Below are 23,484 nucleotides of genomic sequence, written 5' to 3'. Positions count from 1 at the left end.
TGATGAGGTGTTTGAACTTTGTGGATTTGTGTGGATGACAGAGCACTAAAGTCAGATGAGAGCTCACACCAAAGACGTTAGATCTGTGTTGATCCATGCATGTCTGTAATAAGCACACAAGTATGACACATCAGAATCTTCTCAGTAAAACCCCTAATAAAAAGAGGCTGGCACCACTGTTGCCAGCAGATTGTATGTGTGCATATTAATAGCGTTAGACTTATTCTTGCCAAATGTTTCTTCTACAAGGTCCATTTAACAATTTCCATTGGAATAGAATTCAACATTTACAATCACAAATGATTCCAGGTCTACCACTAGTCCCTTCACTGTCCATCTAACTCAGACACTAAGACCTCCAGGCTTAATCTGGCCTAAGCTGGTGAGACGCACTAAAGCACAGAGGAATCAGGATTGCATCCACTGGGGACATTGTCCTAATCCCCTTCTGCCCTCTCCCTTGTAAACACTGCTCTCTTCGTCAGGGTCGCTCATGCTTTTCCCCACCTCTCGCTCTCTCTGTCGCGATGTGCTACAGAATGGACGCCGGGACAACATAGAGAGGAAAGGAGTGAAAAGCGTGGATTTCTTATGATCTCAAAGAGACTTGAGCCTCACGTGGTGAGTGAGGCCTCATGGTCGGAGCATGCCATATGCTAGAGCAGTGAGGCAGTGGGAGATCAGGCCCACGTCTACACTGCGGGGGATCAAACGCACTAGGGCCCTGATGTGGCAGCGGATACGGGGACTGGTCCGGGCCTGCCGGCATGGTGCGGGGTACCCAGTCAACTATAATGACCCAGACCGAGAGGAACAGGAGATGGTGTGCCTTGAGGTATGGATGTGTAGTTTTTGTTTTGTTGTTTGTTTTTTTCTATTGCTTTTTAAAATTATTATTTATTGTTATATATAGCACTAATACTAATGCTACTACTACCATTTTATTTGGAGCTAATTTTCATGGAACTCATGCAGTCTCTGTCTAATTAAGTAAACCTAAAACTCTATAACAATTTAATACATTTTCCTCAGAATATATTTTACAGAATTTTCTACATGCTTAGCAGTATGGTTCTTATGTAATACAGCGCCAATAATCAACACAAGATATCTAAAAATTAACAGAATACTACTGTTGACTATTGTAATCCTCAGCAAATGAGACATCCTTCATGCTATCTTTTGTTGTTACAGCAACCAGATTGCTCTTGTAGCATCATCAGCTTTTTTTGCTTCACGCCAAACTTCTATTCAGGGACGCACTTCCTGTTTGAACGGGGCTTAAGAAGATTAAAAGATAGCGTGCCTTGAAATAGTGTGATACAAGTCATTAGAAATCTAAAAACCAAATCACATGGTCAGTCACACAAAAATGGCTGACAACCTGCATTAACATCTCAGCGCGATATTTAATAAGTAATGACCGAATCAGAGTGTTGTGGATACACTCACAGGCTTACAATGTGATTTTGCTTGGAGTTTGGCAACAGAATCATTCTCGGTAAAGGGATAAACAAAGATTTCCGATGGCTTTCTGTAGTAAGGAGAGTCGTGTTGCTATTCACAGTGGGGAAGGGATTGTAAGAGAACTGTGAGGACAAGGGAGCTGTTTCCATAATGAGAGAGGAGTCAGTTCAGGTTATCAAAGAAAGTTATTCTGCAGTCAGGAATCTTAGTGCAGGAACACGGCTTGTTGATTTTCAGTTAATATGTGTAACAATATCAACCCAAGCTAGACTAAACTCACAGTCATGAAACGTGAGTGCACACAGTTTATTGAAACTTGTGGATGTTAACATCAATCTTAGAAAGCCATAAAAACCCTTCTCATGGTAGACAATGATAAAGCACTGGGGTTACACATTTTCTGTTAACATATACTGATGAGAGCAAGTAAAGAGTTATCTTGCCTTAGCAGATGCAGATAACTAACTTAAAAATCGGGGAGTTGTCAGTCTGTCACCGAGATGCAGCAAACGTCTCAATCTGATTTCAAACCGTGGACACTGAAGCGCAGGTTGAAACCTTCAGATCGCCAGGACACCCTGACGTATCTTCACGTCAGAATAACTCTGAGTCTACTAAGTCTATGCTCAGTCTGTCACAGTGATGATCATTCATGTGCAGCTTTTGATATCAGGCTATTAAAATGATCGACTATGGACTTTATTTGATTTGTTTTGGATAATGAACTTCACCTTTGGCACATGAATACTTATTTTCTACCAAAACATGGCTTGGCCTGTTGTTATCTTAGCAACACTTTATCATATTCAGACAGCTTTTTTCAAAACCAACTGTGAAAGAAATTTCATTCATTTACACGTGATTGTTTAATTATGCTCCAATTGCAAAGAGACAAAGTTCAGACAGAATTACAAAAATTATAATTGCCATGTCCGGAAAAGGCCCGAGCTCTTAACCTTTATTTCAAAGAGGTCAGACTGGAAAGAGGTCCAATGAGACCTCTTTCCATTTTGTGACTGCTGGCGGACTCAAGCAGAGAATGATGCTTTCTGTGTTCACTAACTTTCTTGAGTCAAACTGAGCTACTGGTACACAGAACAGATCACTCTGTGTCCTTAGACACTTCAATTCAAAGAGAGAGAAAGAAAAGGGCCTTCCATTCCTCCTCCAGGTTCGGCAGAGATACAACAGACAGTGTGCATGGAGCAAGGCAACAGAATTGATTCGCAATACATGAAAGAATAACAAACTGAGCGAATGTTCCAGCAGCGTTCACATTAACGCAAATGAACAAAGATGTAAAATCAAATTAAAATGGAGAAGCCAAGACTGCGCTTACTTTCTGGCATTGGGAATAGACATACATATTCTATACAGCAATGCTTAAACAAGTTCCCTCCCAGTTTATTATTTTTATTTATGTTACAGTTATTTACAGTTACTTATTATTATGTTGTCCCATGGTGAACTCCCCTCTATGAGGATGCACACCATCCCCATATTAGTGAAAAATAAGTTCTTTAAACAAAATTCAAAACATCCATGTAGACGAGAATGCATTTTAAAATGCTTTTCAGTGCTTTTCTGCAGTTGGCTTTTTCATAACAGGTGTGAAAAACTCTACCAACAGAACAAAGTCCCACAGTATCTCCCAAGGTTTGCCACAAATGGTAGTTATTGGATAATCAAAAACAAAAAACCAAAAACCACTGTTTTACTAATGATTGTGTAATCGTGTTCATGTGCTTTTGTTTGTGAATTTTATACTTGCTTTTGACATTTGTTTGATATGTTGTATGGTTATAGGATTTTTTGTCAGTCATCTGCTTCAGGCTCATGTTTATTCATAGATTCCTTTGCATTTTGTTTTATTGTGTGTAAATGCCACCTGCCAACAACTGCAGATGAAATTAACCACATGGCTAAATCTGGCATAACTGCATGATGGGCATAAGTGGTCATGCAAAAGTACATCGTACCTTTGAAATAAACTTAAACATTAGCATATGAGAAATGAAATGTCTATGACTCGATTCAGCTCCAGAGATCAGCATAGGCTCTGAATGGACTGTAAAACTCAGAATTACACACAAGATTTTCATGACATTTAAGAAAGCGGATCCAGTATTACAGGATGTTGCTGTGCACAAAGCTACAAAATTATTTGTCCTGCAAAGTATTAAAATTGTTTAAATTATCCTGAAACAAATCTATTTGCCTCTAAATAATTTTGCTGAACTGGATCCCTCTGTGAAGCGACCCATCGCCCCCAAGTTACGTAGATAAAGTGATGTTAAATTTAAAAGCAAAAGAAGTGATGAATCTGTGACTCAGTTACAATAATTAGCAAAACTGATTAAAGGCATGATTAAACTGAGTCTGACATTTAGAGTGCAAACAGCAATTTGATCAACACACTTCAGGGGAACAGAACAATTCATTACAAAACAACAATAAAAAAACAAAAATGGCAAGTTAGATTCAAAGAGAGATAAAATTATATTTGATTGATTGATTTGATTGAACAGCTTCTCACAGATACCATGCATGATCTCTTGAAGTGTTTAAGTTGGTAACCATAGACCGTCTCCAGAACCTACCTGCATATTTAGCTCCAGTAATCAAATCTAAAGTTCATTCTGTCTCCCTTTAACCCACACAATGACTTGAATCACTTTAATCACCAACTGAAATATTCTATTAATCTTGTCACACGGCTCTGTCGTCCTATTCTCCTTTGTGACCTTGTGTGTTCAGGCAAACTCCCACTTCTGCTCGACCTTGTGCCATCTGAGGAAGTGTGTGTGCGTTAAAGCATACACCCACATAAGTATCATTTATTGCTTGTGTGTATGTGCATGTGTCAACCTCACAGGGCTATCTGTGGGTCTAACATGAACACAAGGGGAGGTGTTAAATGAAGTGCTGTGGAGAAAGTCACATGATAACATCTCGGGGGTAATAAAGACGTGTCAGTGCTCTAAGTGCACCCCGGTTGAGCTCAGTCACAAAGTAAATAATGTGAGCAGGAAACAAATTCACTCTTTGCCCCCTTTTTTGATAAAATAACAGAACAGATGAATGCCTGTTTCCCAAGTGGAGCCACTGGCAATGTCATAGAACAGTACTGGGTTTTTGCAGAAAGTGTAAGAACAGTTCTCCATGGAGTCTCCACACTCACATTTTGTACCACTTCTTATTCCAGTGTGGAATTGGTGAGATTATTTTTTAGGGCACCAGGAGGCATCTTGACTGGCAACATGGCCCCAAAAGACACCGCACAAAAGCTCTGGTGTAAATTAAGAGGAATAAACTGGGTGTGTTACACTTTAGTTCTGCAGAAAAGACAGGTATTGTGGGCAGAGTGCCACCTGGTGATACTAAAAAAGCAATACATGGCCTATAGTCAAAGCAAAAGTGTCATTAATGGCATATAATGGATCACACTGAAGATGTATGAAAATATATTGTACTGCATAATTATACACTGTAATACCTGTGCACATGTGTAAAATGATCAGGGAAAACCAAGTGAGAGCTCATAACACTCCAAAAAGCTTTCCATGTTGAAATCCATGGGCACACTTTAAGTCAGCAGAATATGGTGTCTTCCTATGTTGTAGATGCACGGAGCACATCATGTTAGTGCCGTAGCTCAGTCAACCTCCAGGTGGCAGTGTTGTCTTTTAGAATAACACGAGTCGCAGGCCTGTGCTGTGGATTAAAACACGTAAGTCTGATAGATAATACTCTGTAAAGGGAAGGAAATTAGGGGGGAGGATAGAGGAGGAAATAGAAGCCTATTCACTTATATCCAAAAGAGACAATTCACATTGAAAGGATTTAGAGGTAGAAGTATTGCAACAGCATTCAAATATATAGTTTCGTCATCCCTCCCCTGTTTCTGGTTAAGCCAGAAAAAGCGTTTAAACAAATATATTCTCCTGTGAGCGGATAAAACATACCGTATGCATCTGAATTTGTGCATGGCGTATCCATGCGTTGAAATATGAGCTCCAGGGTTTCTCTCACGACGTAATGTCACACTAAACTTCACAAATGATTTAACATTAGTTGGCAAAGTCATGCCATCCTCCTGCAGGGTTTAGCTGAACGCAGTGGTGCACTTCATTAGCCGCTGAAGGTTTCAGCACCACAGACAGCGACTTCAAGCAAAGCCTCACTGGCGCAGTCACCCCGACTAAAAAGTGTTTTTTTCCCTGGTATTCTTGTTGAGATTTTTTCTAAATAGCAGTAGCGTTAAGTTTTAGGATGTTTTATTAATTTATTATTTATATACCTGGTACGAGTTTCTAATAAACTTGCCTCACGCAGTTATTCCTATAATGGTCTCTTACTGGAGTCTTTCAGTACCTGCTCAGCAAACCTGTGCCATACTGTAGGGTTTTATGCTCTTCGTCGGTCTACTACGAGCTTGAGAGAGGACGCATGCGTACTGACTTGAAGCAGCCGGTCGGGGGGGAAAAAGCCTTATGTGCCATCGGATGTAATCAAGGCAAAGAATTACCTCTTCTCGCTGTGCATACATGGTGAAATTGTAAGTACTGGTAGAAAAAGCGATGTATCATTGCACTGACATGTTGTGTTTGAGGCCGTTTCCCGGTATTTTTTTTTCTTTTTTCTTTAATGGCATGCCACTATCTAGCTGTACAGCGGGCTTTTAACAGGTCTAGGCAGTGTCTTTTCGGTGGTTGTCCAGGGCGATGAAGCTCTATGGTTCTTCGTGGTGGCACTTTCCATTGATATGATTCGCGACTTGCTAATGCAATGGTTTCTGCTGTGAAATCGCCCAGGAGCCATTAAACCTCAGTGTCGTCCACGTTTATGCCGCTGTGAAGGAGAACAGCGGTTTATTTGGCGTTATCATGATTTATTCTCTGAATTGATACGACCACCCCCCACCTCCTCCTCCCCCCATTTCATCGTCTATGGCTGTTGAGTCGAAGCATAGCCTACTGCAATAGTGTCAGCTTTGAAGTACCCGAACACCTAACGCGTAAAATATGCCATTCGGCAAGGCGCACGAAATCTGCAGCTGAAGCCAGCTCCGAATCTGAGTGAGAACACGGATCCATTTTAGAAATGACCAAACGGTATTGTATTCTCTAAAGGATGTGATAGAGCGATGCTGCGGTTATAGATTTGCAAGCTGCGCCTTCAGCCCTCCCCGCCACCCGTGGACCAAATCTCTAGACATTTTTTTAAGCATCGTTTCTTGTGTCAGGTAGTGGCCGGATGATGCCGACAGCTTTGTTACATAAATGATCTGACAGGATTTGGCAGTGCCTGACCTGGTGATGACACATTTGTTAAAATCAGACAAGAAGTCATTCTGTGAGCGTAGCCTGTCTGTAGTCTATAGGCCTACACACCAAGGGGATTCTGATGAATACACTACAGACCTATAGTCACAGTAATTACTCATGTACATGATAAATGTAGCCCAGAGGTTCGTGACAATCTGAGCTTGTCAACTACAAATCCCTCCTCACTCCCCCTGAAAAAAGGCAAATATTTTCAATATTTGCAAGTGTATTTAATTTATTGCTCCACTTGGATTCAGTGAACATTGTAAATCTTTTAATGTGGTGCTTTTACAACAAGGCGTTCACAAATGGGATATTTTACATGTTGGATTACAGATATCGAACCTATGGTCTAAAATCCACTCTCTTTTTTTTGGAGTGTGTGAGGGAGCACACAGCCAGTTTGAGATTAGAAAGACTGAAATGTTCTTGGCGGGTGCATATTTGGCAGCAGGCAAAACAAAATCAGCAAAGTGTTACTCCATACTTGTTTCCTCAAAACAGCATTCCTTTGCAGCGAGACCTCTGGGGATGCCGGCACATGCTTCGACCAGAAAGCATCAGCAGCCCATCTAAGAAACAGATTGGTGTCAACCTGTGAGGCAAATCTAAATAAATTTGATGAATCTGTCCTGGTGAAAGTACTAGGGAAAAAATAGACTCATGATCAGGATTTCACACTATCATCAGCTCTACTGTCAGAACACCCAGTGATGCCCTTACTACCCTTGTTACCCTGGGACTGATTTGTATCACATGAATGCATTGCAGGCCAAGAGATTTTTCTTACAAGACAAAATCTCTGTTGAATACTATTTCTGACATGAACAGTCTGAACTCAGCGCCTCCCTCTCCCCTCCCCTCTGTCTATAGCCCATGGGATCAGAGCGGATGGAGATGCGAAAGAGGCAGATGTCGGTGCAGCAGGAGTCGGCAGCGGGGGGAACTGCACCGGCCCAGCAGGACCAGCCGGGCCAGGCTAACCCACGGGGCTCGAATGCATGTTGCTTCTGCTGGTGTTGCTGCTGTAGCTGTTCCTGGTAGGTGTTTCCCCAACCGAGAAATCACCAATTGTGGCACAAACATGGCCGACATTATTGCACACAAGGCAGGACACTCTCAGCTACCATGTCTCAACCGCAGGATTCAGCTTGTGTTTCATGGGCTTGACATTTTTTCTTTTTTTTTGTGAATCTGTGTCTAGCAGCACCGTGACAACAATGAACTAAAGATCATGCAGGGAGTACATCTGCTGGGCCCATTTCACAGTTTTAATAAGCCCATTAATTGTCTTGATTTCTGTAATGTTACGGGAAACTTAGAGTTGGAGTAAAAATCAAAGTAGTTGGCAAATATATATTTGACTCTGTAATTTTCTGTAATTGAGTACAGTACAGAGAGCATATTTAAACGATGCTGACATATGGCTAAAGTTGCAAGAAACTTTTAAACTTACAACTGAACCTCAAATATTTTTGGGGGAAACAAACTTTTTTTGTGAGGCTTTTTAACCTTTCTCTGATAGGACAGTGGCCTCAGGGTGGATTCAAACCCAGGTCTTCTGGATTAGTCTTACAGCATACATGTCTCCTGCTTAACCCACTAAGATAAATCTGCCCCCTATTTGGAAACACCATTAAGTGAACTATTTTCATTATATAAGAGTCAGTTTGCAAAAGCACCGCCGTGCTGGCTTTGATTTAAAACCCAGGAGTGGACAGCCCACGAGAGGCGTTTGTCCAGTCAGTTTCTGCTTGGTGTTTGTGCCGTTGTAGGAGGCTAGGAGGGAGCTCATCTGTCAATCATTTATCATGACACTATTTAGTTGCTGCCCATGAAGTGTCCAGTACTTGGAAAGCAGTTGCAATGCTTCATGTCCAAAGATATCAGTGCAGCCATGTAACATCAAGCACACTCACACGATTAAAAAATGGTGGTTAAATGTGTACATACAGAGAGAGTGCATACAGCAAATTACAAAGTAGGTTTTCAAGCAAAAATGACAATTATTGGTCTCAGCTTCTTCTCATTATAGTTAACTTTACATGTTTGTGATTACGGCTGTTGGTTAAGTAAATCAAGCTACATGAATACACACTTTGGCCTAGAAGACACATTGTGACGTGTCATACACAGTAGAAATAATCATTACTTGATTTCATACACACATTCACTCTGCGTGGACTTGTGCATGACTTTAAAGGCCGAATATGTTGTACTACATTTAACTTGCACTTCATATAAATTATTGATGTATTTGTATGATTAATAAATATTCTAATAAAGAGCTCCTTTGTCAGCACACCTGCTAATAAAATGGAGGAAAGCTAAATGTATTCATAGTAACTGTTATGGTATAAAATTCTTATTTCGCACACCAAGTATGTTTATATGTCTGTGTTACCATTAGGAATGAAGATCGAGATGATAGGAACCGAAAGGCATCTTATGACGTCAAGGAAGGGACCACAGACTGTGAAGACTGGTCAGCTTATATCACTGTACAAAAATGTGTTTTGATTCTTTTTTTTGTAGTTAAATGCATCCTCTTGGCTAAAGGCACTCTCTCGCTTATTCTTCACAGTCCTAAGCCCACGTTGGAGGAGGTGCGCTCATGGGGGCAGTCGTTTGACAAGCTGATGTGCTGTCCAGCGGGGAGAAACTCTTTTCGACAGTTTCTTCGCACTGAGTTCAGCGAGGAGAACATGCTTTTCTGGCTAGCCTGTGAGGAGTTCAGGAAAGAGACCAATAAGAGTATGATAGAGGAGAAGGCTCGGGTCATCTACGAAGACTACATCTCCATTCTATCGCCTAAAGAGGTCAGAGAGCTTTGATTTAATCGTTTTACAAAATTTAGCGACCTGTTCGAACAAATACTGAAAGTATGTGTGAGTGTGAGGGCGCATCTAGAACATCTAGAAACAGCAGCACACTCCTTACATAGTGAGCTTTAAACATCTAGTGATATAAACTGTTAGCGTTAGGCAACGGTTAGCCATTTCCCCTTGACTCCAGTCTTTGTGCAAAGCTAAGTTAACCAGTTCAAAGACTGTATATAAAAGATGGATGTAGCCTTTGGCTCTGAATGGCTAAGAATGCAAAAATGACCCTGTTTCTTTCTTCCTGTTTGGACACTTTCTTAATGCACTTCCACTCTTAATCACTAGTTTAGATTCTTTTTGTTATACAGCATGGTGTTCATTTTTTAACTTATTGTCCCCTTGGGGAAAAATATCAATACAGAGAATACAGAACAATAAGCCACTACTGCATGATTGTAAAGTTTTCTTGGTTTTACTGGTGTGATCCATGCCTTGGATCACACCAGTAATCCAGCTGCTAGATGGTGACAGCCAAAATGCTCCACTGGAGGCTTCAGTGAGTGACTGCACAGAGCCCTGGTCCATCTTTTCTATACAGTCTATTAGCTTTCAGATTGTCATCAAATTTTCAGTCGTGAAGCAAACAGTAACATTTCTCAAGTTTTTGTCGTACAAAAAGAGCACACGCTGTTCTTCCCTAACGGGCTATTCTCTCGACTCCCAGGTGAGCCTTGACTCCCGTGTGCGCGAGACGATTAACAGGAACATGCTGGAGCCCACATCGCACACCTTTGACGATGCCCAGCTGCAGATCTACACACTAATGCAAAGAGACTCGTATCCCCGCTACATGAACTCCCCAGCCTACAAAAACCTGCTCAACACCCTGTCAGAGCAGTCCCCTGAATCTTAGGGTGGTGATGACCTGTGATCTTTTAACTCTCTTTACCCCTCTCCCAGTCCTTACCCCCCTTTTTTAAAATTTTTTCTTTGTATGTTCAGTGTAGGATTACATGAATCAGGCCTCGGGCCTGTCCCCTCCCAGGGATCTCAGCGCTATTGTGATCTGCACCTGACTGAAGACACTCAGGTCTTAAAATCTCCCGAGGGCTTGACATCACAAGTACTGCTACAGATCAACAAAGCAAAACACTCCAAAGGAATATGAATACATTTTAATTCTTTTGTTTTTCTTTTTGTTTCTCTTTTGATAGAAATAATCTATTTTATTTGTGTTCAGAGTTTTTTATGGTCTGTTGTTTTTTGTATGATCGTTTGGGGGGAAAATGATTCCTACTGTAGACTATATATTTATGAGTTTGTAAATAGTAAAAATGGAATTGTGGGTATTTTATGTGGAAACGCCTGGTTCTATTTCCTGCGTACAAAAATCAAAGCTCAAGTCAAAGGCTACACGTTAGCTCTACTTGCAGGCAGCTTTGTGGGGTACTGTACTGATTTTACCTTGGTTTCACCCCGTTTGGTCACCTAACCTCACACTTCAGTACCTGTGACAGCGACTTGGCAACTCCAGTTCATGTAGAACCTGTGCGTGATTGAGAAATACTGTAAGCGTGGTGATCAGTGAAGTAACAGAAAGTGACAACAGCTCTTGTCACGGCGTGCAATTCGTTTCCTTAAGAAACTCAAATCAAAGATGGAAGGGTGTTTTAACTTTTGTTACTTGAGCTTAACCACAAAAGATTGCCTGTCTAAGATGTTTATTTGAATTCAAGTGTTACTCACTGCACACCTCATAGGTTTATTATAGTTTTACAAGTGTGACATAAGTAATTCTATTTACCAGATGAAGTATTTTTTATTTATTGATGTATACAAACAATACAGAAAAACAAGTACAAATCATATTTAAGTCCTGTGATGGACCAAACTCTACTAAGCTGTCAAAAAAAATTAAATATTGTTATTTTTAAAGAGTATATGGCTCTGTTTTATAGGTCTGTAATTTCCTAATAACGTTCCAGAAGGTTTCCTTGAAGGTACTCTAATTTGAGACTAAATATAAGGAAATTTATTCCATCATTTAAACCCAAATAAATATGAATTCATATTGTTGTAAGACCTAAACAGCTGGAATGGAATCTGTTTTCACGCTGAGAGTAAGAAGATTTATTATGCTCTTAAGTTTTAAATCTAAAGCTTTTCATTCTCAATTTCCGCTTAAGTATTTGCTCGTATTTATCTGACTTTCTTCTCAGGCTAATTAGACTTTATTCAAAGTCATTTCTAGGGAACCTTCTGGAATATAATCTGAAATGACAAAAAAAATCACTATTTAAGACACATATATAATTTGACATATGATTATCAGTGACAGTAGGTTTCCGGCCAGGTTAGCAGCAACACCAAAGCTACCATGTAAACTGTGCTCATACGTTTTATCGAGAGTGTTTCACTGAGTAAAATTGGAGTTGCCAAGTGTTTAATACTTTTACGTACTCTAATAGTTTTAGTTGAATTACTTTGTTGCCTCACAAACGTGTCACTCAAAGACAAGATCCTCACATGGGGAAGTGCCTTGACATTCAGTTTTACGACATCTTTCTCATGGGCAACGCTTGCTTTCAAACGCTTGCCATAAGCGTGGTTACTGGAGCGTGAAGTCAGTTTACTGGAAATTGTCCCTTTCATTGGCCAAATTATTAAGTGTTTTGTCTTGATTTCTTAGTCGTGACTACATCAGTTCACTTTGGTAGGGCAGAGGCTGACGACAGCACATGTCAAACAAAGATTGGTGGACAGGCCGGTTGATCTGAACTTCTTACCAACCTGTGTGCAATCTGAGTTGATGGGTTCACTGCGCGGATCAACCTCAAAACACAACCTAAGCCAGTGGTTTGGAGTGATGCCTATAAATGTTTTTCCTTTTCTGTTTACTATATGAAATGTGTTATTTTGCGCTGAGTTTACTGAAGAATACATTTTAAAAAAAAATACGAATAATGTGAATGTTTACAGTAAATGGTTGATTTTATTTTTGTTTCTGCTACTCTCCGAGAAAATAATGACTTGTGGGCATTTCGATTAAGATAAAATAAAGCACAATAATTTTACTGAGTCTGGAATGATTTAATCAGCAAACTGCATGACACCAATATCAGTAAAATGTGTCAGGAAATGACTTTAATAATGTCCTAACAGCAAATTCAACCAACTGATAGGAATGGAAGAATTTTTTCAGTACATCTGCCCCTGTGTAAGTTTGAGCAGTTTAAATTCATGATTCTGTTGGAAGACATTTCTTTTAAAAATAACACCGATCAGGTGAAATCCTAATTAAGAACATTTAAAATCAAAAGTAATGAATTCTGTGAACTCCTTGAAATAAACGGTAACGTTCACATGAGCACAACATGTCAATTAGAATTAAACTCTGTGTGAGCTTTTGGCAAAAACAGTTTATCTTAAGTGCGCAGAGGATTGTAGCAATATGCAGTTACTCGTGTACCACACTATTTTGAAATGCTTTATAAACTTTGAAAAGTTTATACTCTTTCACAGTACTGTGCAAAAGTCTTGAGCCACATCTAATTTCTTTATATTTTCCTTCGGACTGTATAATATATATATATATATATATATATATATATATATATATATATATATATATATATATATATATATATATATATATATATTTTTTTTTTTTTTTTTTTTTTTTTTTTCTGAAGGTCTTTTAAAGTTTCTCTTTGAGAATTAGCTGCTTTTTACTATCTTTTTAGTTTTTGTTTTGTTTGTTTGTCAAGCCACTTAACCCTGATCTGTGAAACATAAAAGCAAGAGATGAACCAGTGTTGTGTTGTTGTGTCTACACATAACAGACAACCCCTAGCATAAAACCAATTTTAAATTCTATATTTAGGTACAAAGGTAACACAGTTTGACAGGTACAAACATGCAACACTCTGTTAAACCCATTTAATTAAATAAATAAGATAAATTCTACTTAACTCACACATTGACAGTTTGATTTAAAATTCACTGTCCAAAATTTTATGGACCTAATTGTAACAATATAGGAATATTTTGCTGTGTCTGAATTTTATACAGGGAGCTTCTTTCATAAAAATGGTCATCGAATTCACAATAAAAAAATGTTGTTTCAACAAAGGTTCAATTAAAAAATAAATAAGAAGGTGAGATAAAACATATAGAGAAGTGTAATGTCTACCACCAGGCCTTCCTCAGTTTTAGCCCTTTTCAATGAATAATAAAAAAAAAAATCTTAATCTTGTATTACTGTTCACTTTATGTGGTGGTGAAGCAGCAGAACAGCCCATCAACATAAAGTGGTTGCACCTGGCTATTTCCAAAAAAAAAAACAACAAAAAAACCATCCTGGAGGAAGCAGAAAACAATTGGTGCATCTTCCCTTCTCCAGCCAACGATATTATCCTGTCCCTGGATGGATTAATATGCATACATCAGCATTCGCTTTGATGTGATGAATATTCCATCAATTACAAATGTATACTCTGTAACACACACACACACACACACGCACGCACACACAGAAGATGTTTGTTCTCTCAGATCCGACCTGCTTAGTATAATTTTAAAGATTTAAATAACCAGAAGAGACTGAAAACCCATCATAAAAGACAGCTAATGAAAAGCAGCTCTTTTTAATCAAATGGATTACACTTTATTGGGAAATTAAATAAAACAATGCAATGTTGTGAGGGGGAAGCAAAACAACATTGTCCAAAGTGTTAAAACTACATATAAAAAATGCAGATAAAAGAGCATGATAAGATCCATCGCATATATCTGACGGTGAGAAACAACTAATAACGCTAGTAAAATAATTTTTAGGGGAAGGCGTTGAGGGAACCGACAATGAGCTCAATCTATTAACAAGATATTTACTTAAACAATAACCGCAGTGGCATCTTTGTATGGCATGTTGTGTACCATGTACCACAGAATAGAAAGCTCCAATCTGTTGCAGATAGACAGAATCTGGTCCAGGAATTTTGCTACTTGTTGGAGTGCCGTGGATGATGCCCGCAGATTCAGCAGAACTAGGACAAAAAAAAATTATAATAATAAAAATGATCAAATAAAAAAATAAAAAATCATGGGATAGGATAGGATTTTTTGTTTTTGCAACACTGATCTTCAAGTTACAACCAAGTAGGTAGAAGGCAGAGTCATGAGTCTTCTTCTTGGCCATGGCATTTGTTTATTTAAAAAATAAATGAAAAAATAAATAAACAAATAGAGCAGAGGGCACCATACGCATACCTTTAGAGCAACAAATTGCAATAAAAGCAACAACAGCTTCACACACCAGATATGTGTGCACTGTGTATTTAGTCACTATCACACATTCAATTAACGCACACATCGAGCAAGTGCGGTCTTTGCAGACCCCGCAGTCATGGAAAATCTACTCCCATGGATGGTCGGCTGAGAGTCTGACCTCTACAAACAGGCCCTTTTAGATTTTAATCAACATGAGCCTGAATGTGGCATCAGTTAGCCATTTTTCTAAAGGTACCTGACAAACAGATAAATGGTTTCTTTAATCATTTCTAACTGGCTAACATAATAAAATATCTTTCATCCCCTTTCTCTTAAAGGAAAAATATCAATATAATTTGAGACCAAGAACTTGGGAAGACTTAATTACTAGTATACCCCAAACCTGTATTACATTGATAACATACGCAGGACTGAGGGTTAAAAGTGTAAATTTGTGAATAAATGTTTTTTGCTAATTTAACACCAAAAGACAGCTACTCTCTTTCCGTGACCCAAAAGATGGAACAAAACAAACAAAATATTGGCATCAGCATTAGGCATTTGTCAAACTGTATCTTTAACCATTTGAAAGGTTCCACAACTGGTACATTTCTGCTGTAAATGAGCTTAGTGCACTATCTAAACTTCTATCGCTGAAGTTTAAGTCTGATGGATGATGGAAGTCTACAGGCTAATGCATTCCAAGACTGACTCAACAAAACCTGCATTAGGGCACATACCTTCCATCTATTTCCGCATTCATTGCAGAAGACAAACGTGGTCATTGGCTCATCAGCACTGCGAGTTTGAACCTGGGAAAGAAAATGGAAAAAGAAAGTCACTTAAAATCATAGACTACTAAATCAGCGTATGCTCTATCATTACCAATATACACGGCTTTATCAGATTTCACATTATCTGAACAAATTAAATAACTACAACCTCCACAAAGATCTCTACAGGCAGCCTGCATATCCATACCTGTGTGTAAGTGCAGCTCTTTCCCTTGCATTTGCCGCAGGTGAACAGATCAGTCTGAGTGCCCCCAGTGGTGGCCATCTGGTGGTCCCTGACAGCCTCTTTGGTCAAGTTCTTCCTCATTTCCTTCAGCTCATCACTGGCCATTTCCTACAGCGGGGGAAAAAATAAGAAAGAAAGAAAGAAAGAAAGAAAATAAGAAAGAAAGAAAGAAAGAAAGAAAGAAAGAAAGAAAGAAAGAAAGAAAGAAAGAAAGAAAGAAAGAAAAAGTGCCAATAAGTGTTTAAGTAAACTAAATCTGCTATCGCGAGAGAGCGAAATATATAATTAATGACAATTACTAAGGGCACTGTCTGTCTCTTGAGATTGTGCCATCAACAGCTCACACACCTCTGCGGTCATCTTAGCCATCCGCTCAGGGGTTACGCTCCCGCACAGCACGGTCCTCCTTAAATTCGGGTTCTTCATATCTTTCAGATTTGAGATTCGGCTCCTCACGCGGTTCTTATATTTCATGTCTGTGTTCTTAAACTCTTGGAAGATGCGTAATTGCAGGTCAAAGAATTCAACTTTACCAATGAATTTATATAATAATAACAAAAAGAAATCCCCGGCCTTTCAGGTGGCTTAGCGCTGATGCTTCTAGTCGATTATTAGAGTGGTTAATGTAGTCATTTATCAAGCATGCCTACCGTTCTTTGTTTTAGGTTCTCCAATGTCTCTTTATTTGTGTAACACGCTATAATTAAAGGGTGCTAGTGTTCAGACAAAACAAGTGATTCAAAAGATGAAAGGCACAATGTGCTCATTTATATCACCAGCACCAAAATACACAACAGACACTGAGAAGACAGTAGCTATATCCAGAACATCATGAAATAGCAAAACTCTGCTTCTAAAGAGTTCAATCAGAGAGCAGGGATAGCTCAGTAGGTAGCGTGGTCACCCCATAATCGGAAGGTCGGGGGTTCAAATCCACTGAACAGCTACCCTGAGGTACCCCTGAACAAGGTACCGTCCCCCTACACAGTGTTCCCCGGACGCCTGATTAGTGGCTGCCCACTGCCTCACTGAGTGAATGGGTCAAATGCAGAGAGAGTAATTTCCCCACAGGGATCAATAAAGTATACATTATTATAATGTAAAGGATATATTCTTCAATCTGTGCTCCAAGTTCGTCACAATCAGCACCAATAGCGATATAATCATCTGTAAAGGAAAAAGTATCAGGCAGTGGACAAAAACAAAGAGTAAGCAAACACAATTACAGATAAGTGATTTGGAAAGTTTGTCATATTAAAGTTTCAGATTACCTCCAGTCTGCAGAGCACTTGCTAGCATCTCTCTGCACTTAAGCCTGATGGAGTCAGAGGTACTCGGGGCACGAGGAAAGGTGTTGATTAATGTGTTGGGAGCAACTTCACTGGGTTCACTCTTGCTGCTGGAATTGCTGCTGGAGCTGCTATAGGAGCAATAAAAAGTGTCATAATCAGTTCTGAAGCAAAACACACTTAGAAGCAGAAGATATAGTAGGTTCTTTCAGCTGCTAACTTGTTTCCCAAGGTGTCATCACAGTGGATGGATCTGCATGTCTGATTTGATGCTGACTTTACACCAGATGCCCTTCCTGAGGCAACTCTCTCATTTGTCCAGGCTCAAGGCTTGAACTATGAGTACACTAGCTTAGCTGAGGCTTGGTTTATATCTTCTCCAACTCCTAAGTATGAAAGATGTATTCCAGGTTTACACTAAAATGGAGAGCATTGCTAAAAGCGTGCATGAGGAAAAAAAAAGTTTTCCTTATTACCTTTCTTCTTTTGCCTCTGGGCTTCCTTGTGAAGGAGAGACGACAGGCGTTGATTGTTCTTTCCTCTTCTCCTCTGAAGCTTTATCTCCAGCTCCTGGCTCATCTGGAGAATGAGTGAGAAGAATTAAGAAGGCATCAGAATCAAGGAAGTGAGAGGTGAAGGGAAGGCCATTCCAGAAGCTTAATGTTAGCCTGCTTTATCCATCCCAAAACCAGTTGTTATGTGTTTTTGGGTTCACTGTCCTGATGGAACACCCAACTGTGTCCAAGTTTCAACCATAAAGTTGTTGATTTGGGGTAAAGTTGCAAATTTTGGAGGCAGTTCTGATTCATAATTATGCCATCAACTTTGTGCAACGTATCAGTAGCACTGACAGCTACTGTAGCATTATGCCCCAGAGCATAATGCCACCACCACGATGATGCTTGACAGTGTTCTTAGGCTTAAAAGCCTCACCTTTACTCCTCCATTCATACGTCATCATTGTCGACAAGGCATTTGGTTTGTCAATGTGGGCAGCTGCAAATTTCAGTTGAGCTCGTGTTGTTTCGAGTTTGGAGCAGTTGCTTCCTTCTTTGTTCTCACCTTCTCAGTGGACTGAGAAGGTGAGAACTTCTCTAAAACTTGCTTCACTGTGGAGTGAACACACTGGTGTTTCCAGCAGTTTCCAAGGCAGGCCTGAGGCTTGGTGGTTCTTATTTGAACTGATAATTTTAGAACCTGTTGTTGTTTAGAGGAGACCTTCCCAGCTTGAATAAATCTACAAATCTCCTTCTTAGATCTTCACTGAATTCCTTGGAGTTTGTTTTGAGTATTGCAGAGTCTGATGAGTCCTGTAAAACAAATCCTTTTTATACTGGCAAAGACACACTACCAGTTGTAGTTATGAGTGTGCAATCAATCATGATCACTATAGGCCTTGTCAAATTAAAAAAACATTGCAGAAGCTTCAGCATGTTTTAAAAGATTTGAGTGTATGTATATATTTGAGGCTGTATTTGACCCAATGTGTTTTTACCCTATGTAGATGAAAGAAAATCCAAAATAAATTCAAACTTTTACACCCAATTTTTTTTGTTTTGTTTGTTTTTTATTTTTTTCATTAAAAAAGAAATAAGAAAAAGAAAAGTTCAAAGAAATTACTAAAAGCCCAAAATTACCATCACATTCATGCCCTTGACCACCAATGCAGCCAGCCATAAAACATAAGGAGCCTTTCACATCGGACGCAGCATGGGCTGCAATTACCGCTAACTAGAGCAAAGAATCCAAAATTTGTGTGGTTGTGTCGTGTGGTTGAACTGGCGCAGCAGTAGGCTTCGTTTCTACTGGTCGTTCGCACAACCAACAGAAACATCACAGTGCGCTGCACATGAAGATGACCATGGCATGCGCAAGTACTGGCGTGCCTTGATTTTCGCAGCCGGAAACCGTTATTGCGCGGCGCACACAATAGAAATGAATGGGTTTCAGAGCGCAGCACTGCGCGTGCCGCATCCAATGGGAAAGGGTCTTAAGGTGAGCAAGGGCAAAGGTATGCAATAAGGATGGAGGAATCAAGCCAGATTAAACAAAATTAATATTACGTTGTAATTTCCCTTAAAGCGTAAACATAAGGCTGGGAAATGAGTGGCCTATGTATCAATAATCATTATGACATTCTAAACGGATAATAAACAAACAACAGTGAAACTCAAAGAGAAATCCAAATTTATGTATAAATCCAATTATAATAGAAAAGACACATTCAATCCCTTGCAGCGGTATTGATTTCACTTTACAAACCACAAACTCTTTAGGCATTTAGAAAAAGAATAAGTATTATGTCTAATTTACACCTCAATAAAAACATCTCTTCTCTCTAATCTTCTCTGGCTGATGCTTGTCTTTACTCAAATCTTCACTCAAACTGCTGGCTGCTGTTCATTTGTTTGTGCTGCTGAACAGCTCACTTACTCACAACTCCGTGGGTTGAGAATTGGTGTCAGCAATTTATAAAAAGAACAAGAGGACATTTTTGACAGCTGGTGTACCCGGCAGAATGCAATGTGTTACAGTAAAAAAAGGGGGGGGGGGAAAATTCAAAATTGGCTCGATTTCATGAAGATCGATAGGCGTTGATACAAGCATGCCTAACAGCTTTAGACATGCAAAAGATATCTCCAAGTACATTATAGAAGCAATTTTGCACAGCCTGAAGTAAACATAAGACAAAAATAATAATTACCCAAAAGCTTCTTCCATGACTTGATCAAGGATTTTGCAAGAGATGTAACCTCCTCATCTGTGCTTTGTTTACGGATGGCATTAACGGACATCCCGATTCTGGTAGACTGTGGAAAAGACATGGTGTCAGAGCATCTGGGTTTCAGCGCTGCCTGTGTCCAGGACAGAGCCAGAGAACATATGAGCAATGATACCTGCAGCAGCTCCAGAGTCATGGGGATACTGCGCAGCTCCTTCAAGAGATCCAAAGCTCCAGCCTGCAGAATAAAGTGGAGGGATGATCATTTAGACCATAACACACTTTTTTTTCCCCCTCTAAACTGATTACTCAGCTCTATCATCAACATGAAGAAGACCAGAGCTGTGTTTAGCCACAAGAAAACATAGTAAAACAAAAAAGGAAAATGTGGTGCTTCGAACATCCTGCTATGTTATGGAAGCTTGTGCTAATGGGAGCTCATTCATCACTCTGCACTGTCTCTCAGTAATATGGCAGGATCTATACACATGTTACTGCTGATACATTTGCACATCTGGCACAAACACCAAGAGCAAAAATTTGTTAACACCTTTTGCCCACTTTTAGTTAAAAGACTAGTTAAAAGACAAATGTTGTTCAAACTGGCAGCTTCTTTGGATTCAATCTACTCCAGATTATACGTAATTTAGGAATCCTTAGATATGGAAGCTGAGCAGCAACAGTCTGAACAACTGATACTGGCCTTTCAGCCTTGTCTGCTTTTAGAAAGTAAGATGACACATCCAGGTGATTGTGACCAGTGTTTATCTTCTGGGTCACATCATCGGAGGTCCAGGTCTGCCAAGTAAAGCCACTGTGCCCCATTGGCTAAATTCTTCTGATACCATTTAAAATGTAAGTTACACTAATGAAAAACATATCCACCTATATGACTAACTGCAGTGCAAAGTTAATTATCCAGTTAACAACAATTGTGGTAACTGGTTTGACTGAGGAAGACACTGAGCAGATTGGCCTGTGCAGGTCAGACTTTGGGCACTACCCCTCATGTCTCTTTGAAATTAAATGTGTTAAATGTGGTAGGCAAGAGACAGGGCAGGACATCTGCTAAACGAAGACTGTAGCTGGATCTCCAGCTCTGCTAGAGTAATCTCATCGAAGCATGTGCAACAGATTGCCTTTATTATTATTACTACAAGTAACACCAGAGGAACACTGTCCACTTACCATTTAAACAAACAAAAGCAAAGTGAAGGGGGGCGGGGGGGTTCATATTTTGGATTTAAGCCTGAAGTATTTATATTAAGCAGATAGAAAAATGTACAATTGGTTTGTCAGTCAACTGGGAAAAAAACAGAATAATAATGATGATGATAATAATAATAATAATAATAATAATAATCTTAATGGAAATTATTTTCTTTGCATAACAAATGAGATATGTTATTGTTAAATAGTAGAAAAACGAATTTTATGGTATTTTACTCAAACAGAAACCAAAAATATGTAGAACATGCGTGTATCCAGAAAACAGTAGGGTTATGAATGGGGTAAGCTTTAAAAAATTTTTGGAGGTTTCACACTCTAAATTTTAGTAGTCATAATGACAAATTGCTATTAACAAAATCATGTAAATGTGTTGGGTTATTTGTCAAAGACATTTTAATTTTATTTGATGTTATCCTACTTATTTTGAGAAATTACAGAATTTACAAAAGAAAGTTATACAAGCTACAAATTGGTCCAAGGTCAAAACCTTTTTTATGGGTATAAACTTCTGAAGTTTACTGAATCTCACATTTTTCCAAATTCCCGTTTAACATAAAATGTAGTATTTAAACTCAATGACAGACTATATGAGTTTATCCCAATATACACTTCCTTTCACACACACAACACACAAGAAAAACAGCTCTTGAGGAGAAACTCTGTATAGTAGGCATTTTTAATAATAGACCACCCCTCTAAATTTTAGTTAAGCACAAGAAAAATCATACTATTTTCATGTGCCGTTGGATTAGTGTAATTATACTTCAGGATAGGGTAATTTTAAGATATTTTCAGTGATCATGTACGCTGGGCATCGTACACGTATTCTGTCTATATTATCTGACGTCTAGGCTCCTATTTATAAGCTCTGTGCGGAGTACCATTTCACAATTGACTTGAAACTATGAAGCTAACTCTTTCCTTACACTATGATGGTAATCTCTTACAATCTCCCGACTTTCATTTTTTGGGGGATTCTAGATTGTATGTTGGACTGTTACAGTCTTTTGACTACATTATCTTTTATACTTTAAGGTTCCGTTTATTAATCGAGGAAATAGTCAGCAGATTAACGGATAATCATTAGCTGCAGCTTTGTTTATGTTTATGCAATGATGCTTGGACTACAGGAGCGGCAGCTTGGTAGCTAACAGTTAGCCAATTAGCTACTAAGAAACCTCCCCCAACAAACCCCAAAATGAAACCTAAACCGAAGGATAACAGAACAATATCACTCTAATTTGTTTAACGATTTGATATTCAGTCATTAAATTAGCTAAAAGTGACCAGATCTAGAATTGTATTATTGCCTTGCGAGGCCATAAAGCTGACAGCGGTTAGTAGGATGCTACGTGGCTAAGTCCTAGCAACACAGAAACCTCCCATTCACATAAACAGACTCGCAAGGGAGCTAATTAGCGGCTAACCCATTAGTCATAACAACAGGTAGGTTAGCTTTGGAGCTAATTGCTGAGGGCAAGGACCGGAAAACCATCGTCAGCGGAACAACACAACAGTGCAGAATTTTTGTTGACAACTTTGGGGTTATTTAGCACACGTTGAGCCTGATCCTGACTGGATCCTCCAGTTAGCGCTCATGTTAGCTACACCATCAGTCAGATCGGCATTCATTCCCTCACACACATCTTACCCCGTTTTTCTTCTGCGCCATTTTATCGATCTTCTTCGCAATTCTGATGACCTCCTCTTCTTCCTTTTTGCCCATGGTGACCGAGCTGGTAAAGTCCAAATGAATTAGAACCAAGCCAGAAACTAAATTTGCCACAAAGACCACGCCACTGAACAGAAAGCAGCGGCAGTGACGGCTAGTCGGCGGACCGGGACCGCACACCGACCGCAGCAGACCTGACTAGTAGATGCACGATGAGCTCAAGGGAACTCAATCGAGACGCAGCCTTCTGGAAGCCTGAAATCCCAGAACCTCTATCAACTTGTTAATTTAACCAAAGAAGAGACTTTCCGAATACCGAGATAAAACTATATTTCATAACATCTGCCATTTTTATCTTCGTACAAAGCCTGGATCTTTTTTAATCAGCATGGCGACCTGTCGTTAGATAGCGCCAAAGTGCCACCCGGATCTAGGTCCAACTTGACCAACAACCTAAACACTCCTGCTTTATGTTTTCACATAAACAGTCACTCACATAACAGGTTACTGTCCAGAACTTACACAATTCATAAGTTGTAATCGTTTTGTATTTTCTAGTTAGTTCTAGTTTTGTTTTGTTTGTTTTTTTTTTGTTTGTTTTCTGTTTGTTTTCATGTATTGTTTTTGAGGCAGTTCACTTCATTCAATTTCCAGAGCAGGTTTGTTC

The 23,484-nt window shown here is 39.3% G+C and overlaps 2 protein-coding genes across 4 annotated transcripts; one reads left to right on the top strand and one right to left on the bottom strand.

The window, feature by feature from the left end:
• The first annotated feature begins 424 nt into the window (after positions 1-424).
• Positions 425-13,185, top strand: rgs20 (regulator of G protein signaling 20). 2 transcript variants are annotated; one of them, XM_063461121.1, is made up of 5 exons: positions 425-835; positions 7,668-7,834; positions 9,205-9,279; positions 9,379-9,613; positions 10,341-13,185. In XM_063461121.1, exons 1-5 carry the CDS (start codon positions 647-649, stop codon positions 10,527-10,529), a joined length of 855 nt encoding a protein of 284 aa, XP_063317191.1. In that variant the 5' UTR covers positions 425-646; the 3' UTR covers positions 10,530-13,185. The 2 variants fall into 2 exon arrangements, with proteins under 2 accessions (XP_063317191.1, XP_063317192.1); XM_063461122.1 differs by lacking the exon at positions 425-835 and adding an exon at positions 5,906-6,025.
• A 479-nt stretch (positions 13,186-13,664) lies between these two features.
• On the bottom strand, positions 13,665-23,017 carry tcea1 (transcription elongation factor A (SII), 1). Of its 2 annotated transcripts, none has more exons than XM_063461119.1 (10): positions 22,797-23,017; positions 20,091-20,153; positions 19,898-20,003; positions 17,670-17,772; positions 17,176-17,321; positions 17,015-17,071; positions 16,253-16,407; positions 15,866-16,012; positions 15,625-15,696; positions 13,665-14,661 (listed from the first exon to the last, which is right to left on the bottom strand). In XM_063461119.1, the coding sequence occupies exons 1-10, from the start codon at positions 22,869-22,871 to the stop codon at positions 14,653-14,655; spliced, it is 933 nt and encodes a 310-aa protein (XP_063317189.1). In that variant the 5' UTR covers positions 22,872-23,017; the 3' UTR covers positions 13,665-14,652. The 2 variants fall into 2 exon arrangements, with proteins under 2 accessions (XP_063317189.1, XP_063317188.1); XM_063461118.2 differs by having other exon boundaries at positions 13,666-14,661; positions 17,176-17,324; positions 22,797-22,888.
• Between the last annotated feature and the right edge of the window lie 467 nt (positions 23,018-23,484).

This window comes from Pelmatolapia mariae, linkage group LG18 (genome assembly GCF_036321145.2).
Source record: "Pelmatolapia mariae isolate MD_Pm_ZW linkage group LG18, Pm_UMD_F_2, whole genome shotgun sequence".
Classification (NCBI taxonomy): domain Eukaryota; kingdom Metazoa; phylum Chordata; class Actinopteri; order Cichliformes; family Cichlidae; genus Pelmatolapia; species Pelmatolapia mariae.
Note: the sequence above shows the minus strand (reverse complement) of the source record. Positions and strands in the feature narration are given on the sequence as shown.

Bases quoted from the DNA above. Each gene is read 5' to 3' on its own strand.
- rgs20 (XM_063461121.1), top strand. From the start codon at position 647: ATGCCATATGCTAGAGCAGTGAGGCAGTGGGAGATCAGGCCCACGTCT. The intron at 7,835-9,204 runs GTAGGTGTTTCC...TGTTACCATTAG, and splicing joins TGCTGCTGTAGCTGTTCCTG to GAATGAAGATCGAGATGATA. The intron at 9,280-9,378 runs GTCAGCTTATAT...TATTCTTCACAG, and splicing joins ACCACAGACTGTGAAGACTG to TCCTAAGCCCACGTTGGAGG.
- tcea1 (XM_063461118.2), bottom strand. From the start codon at position 22,871: ATGGGCAAAAAGGAAGAAGAGGAGGTCATCAGAATTGCGAAGAAGATC. The intron at 20,154-22,796 runs GTAAGATGTGTG...TTTATTCTGCAG, and splicing joins TGGCGCAGAAGAAAAACGGG to GCTGGAGCTTTGGATCTCTT. The intron at 16,408-17,014 runs ATATCCTTTACA...ACCTGCAATTAC, and splicing joins TGGAGCACAGATTGAAGAAT to GCATCTTCCAAGAGTTTAAG.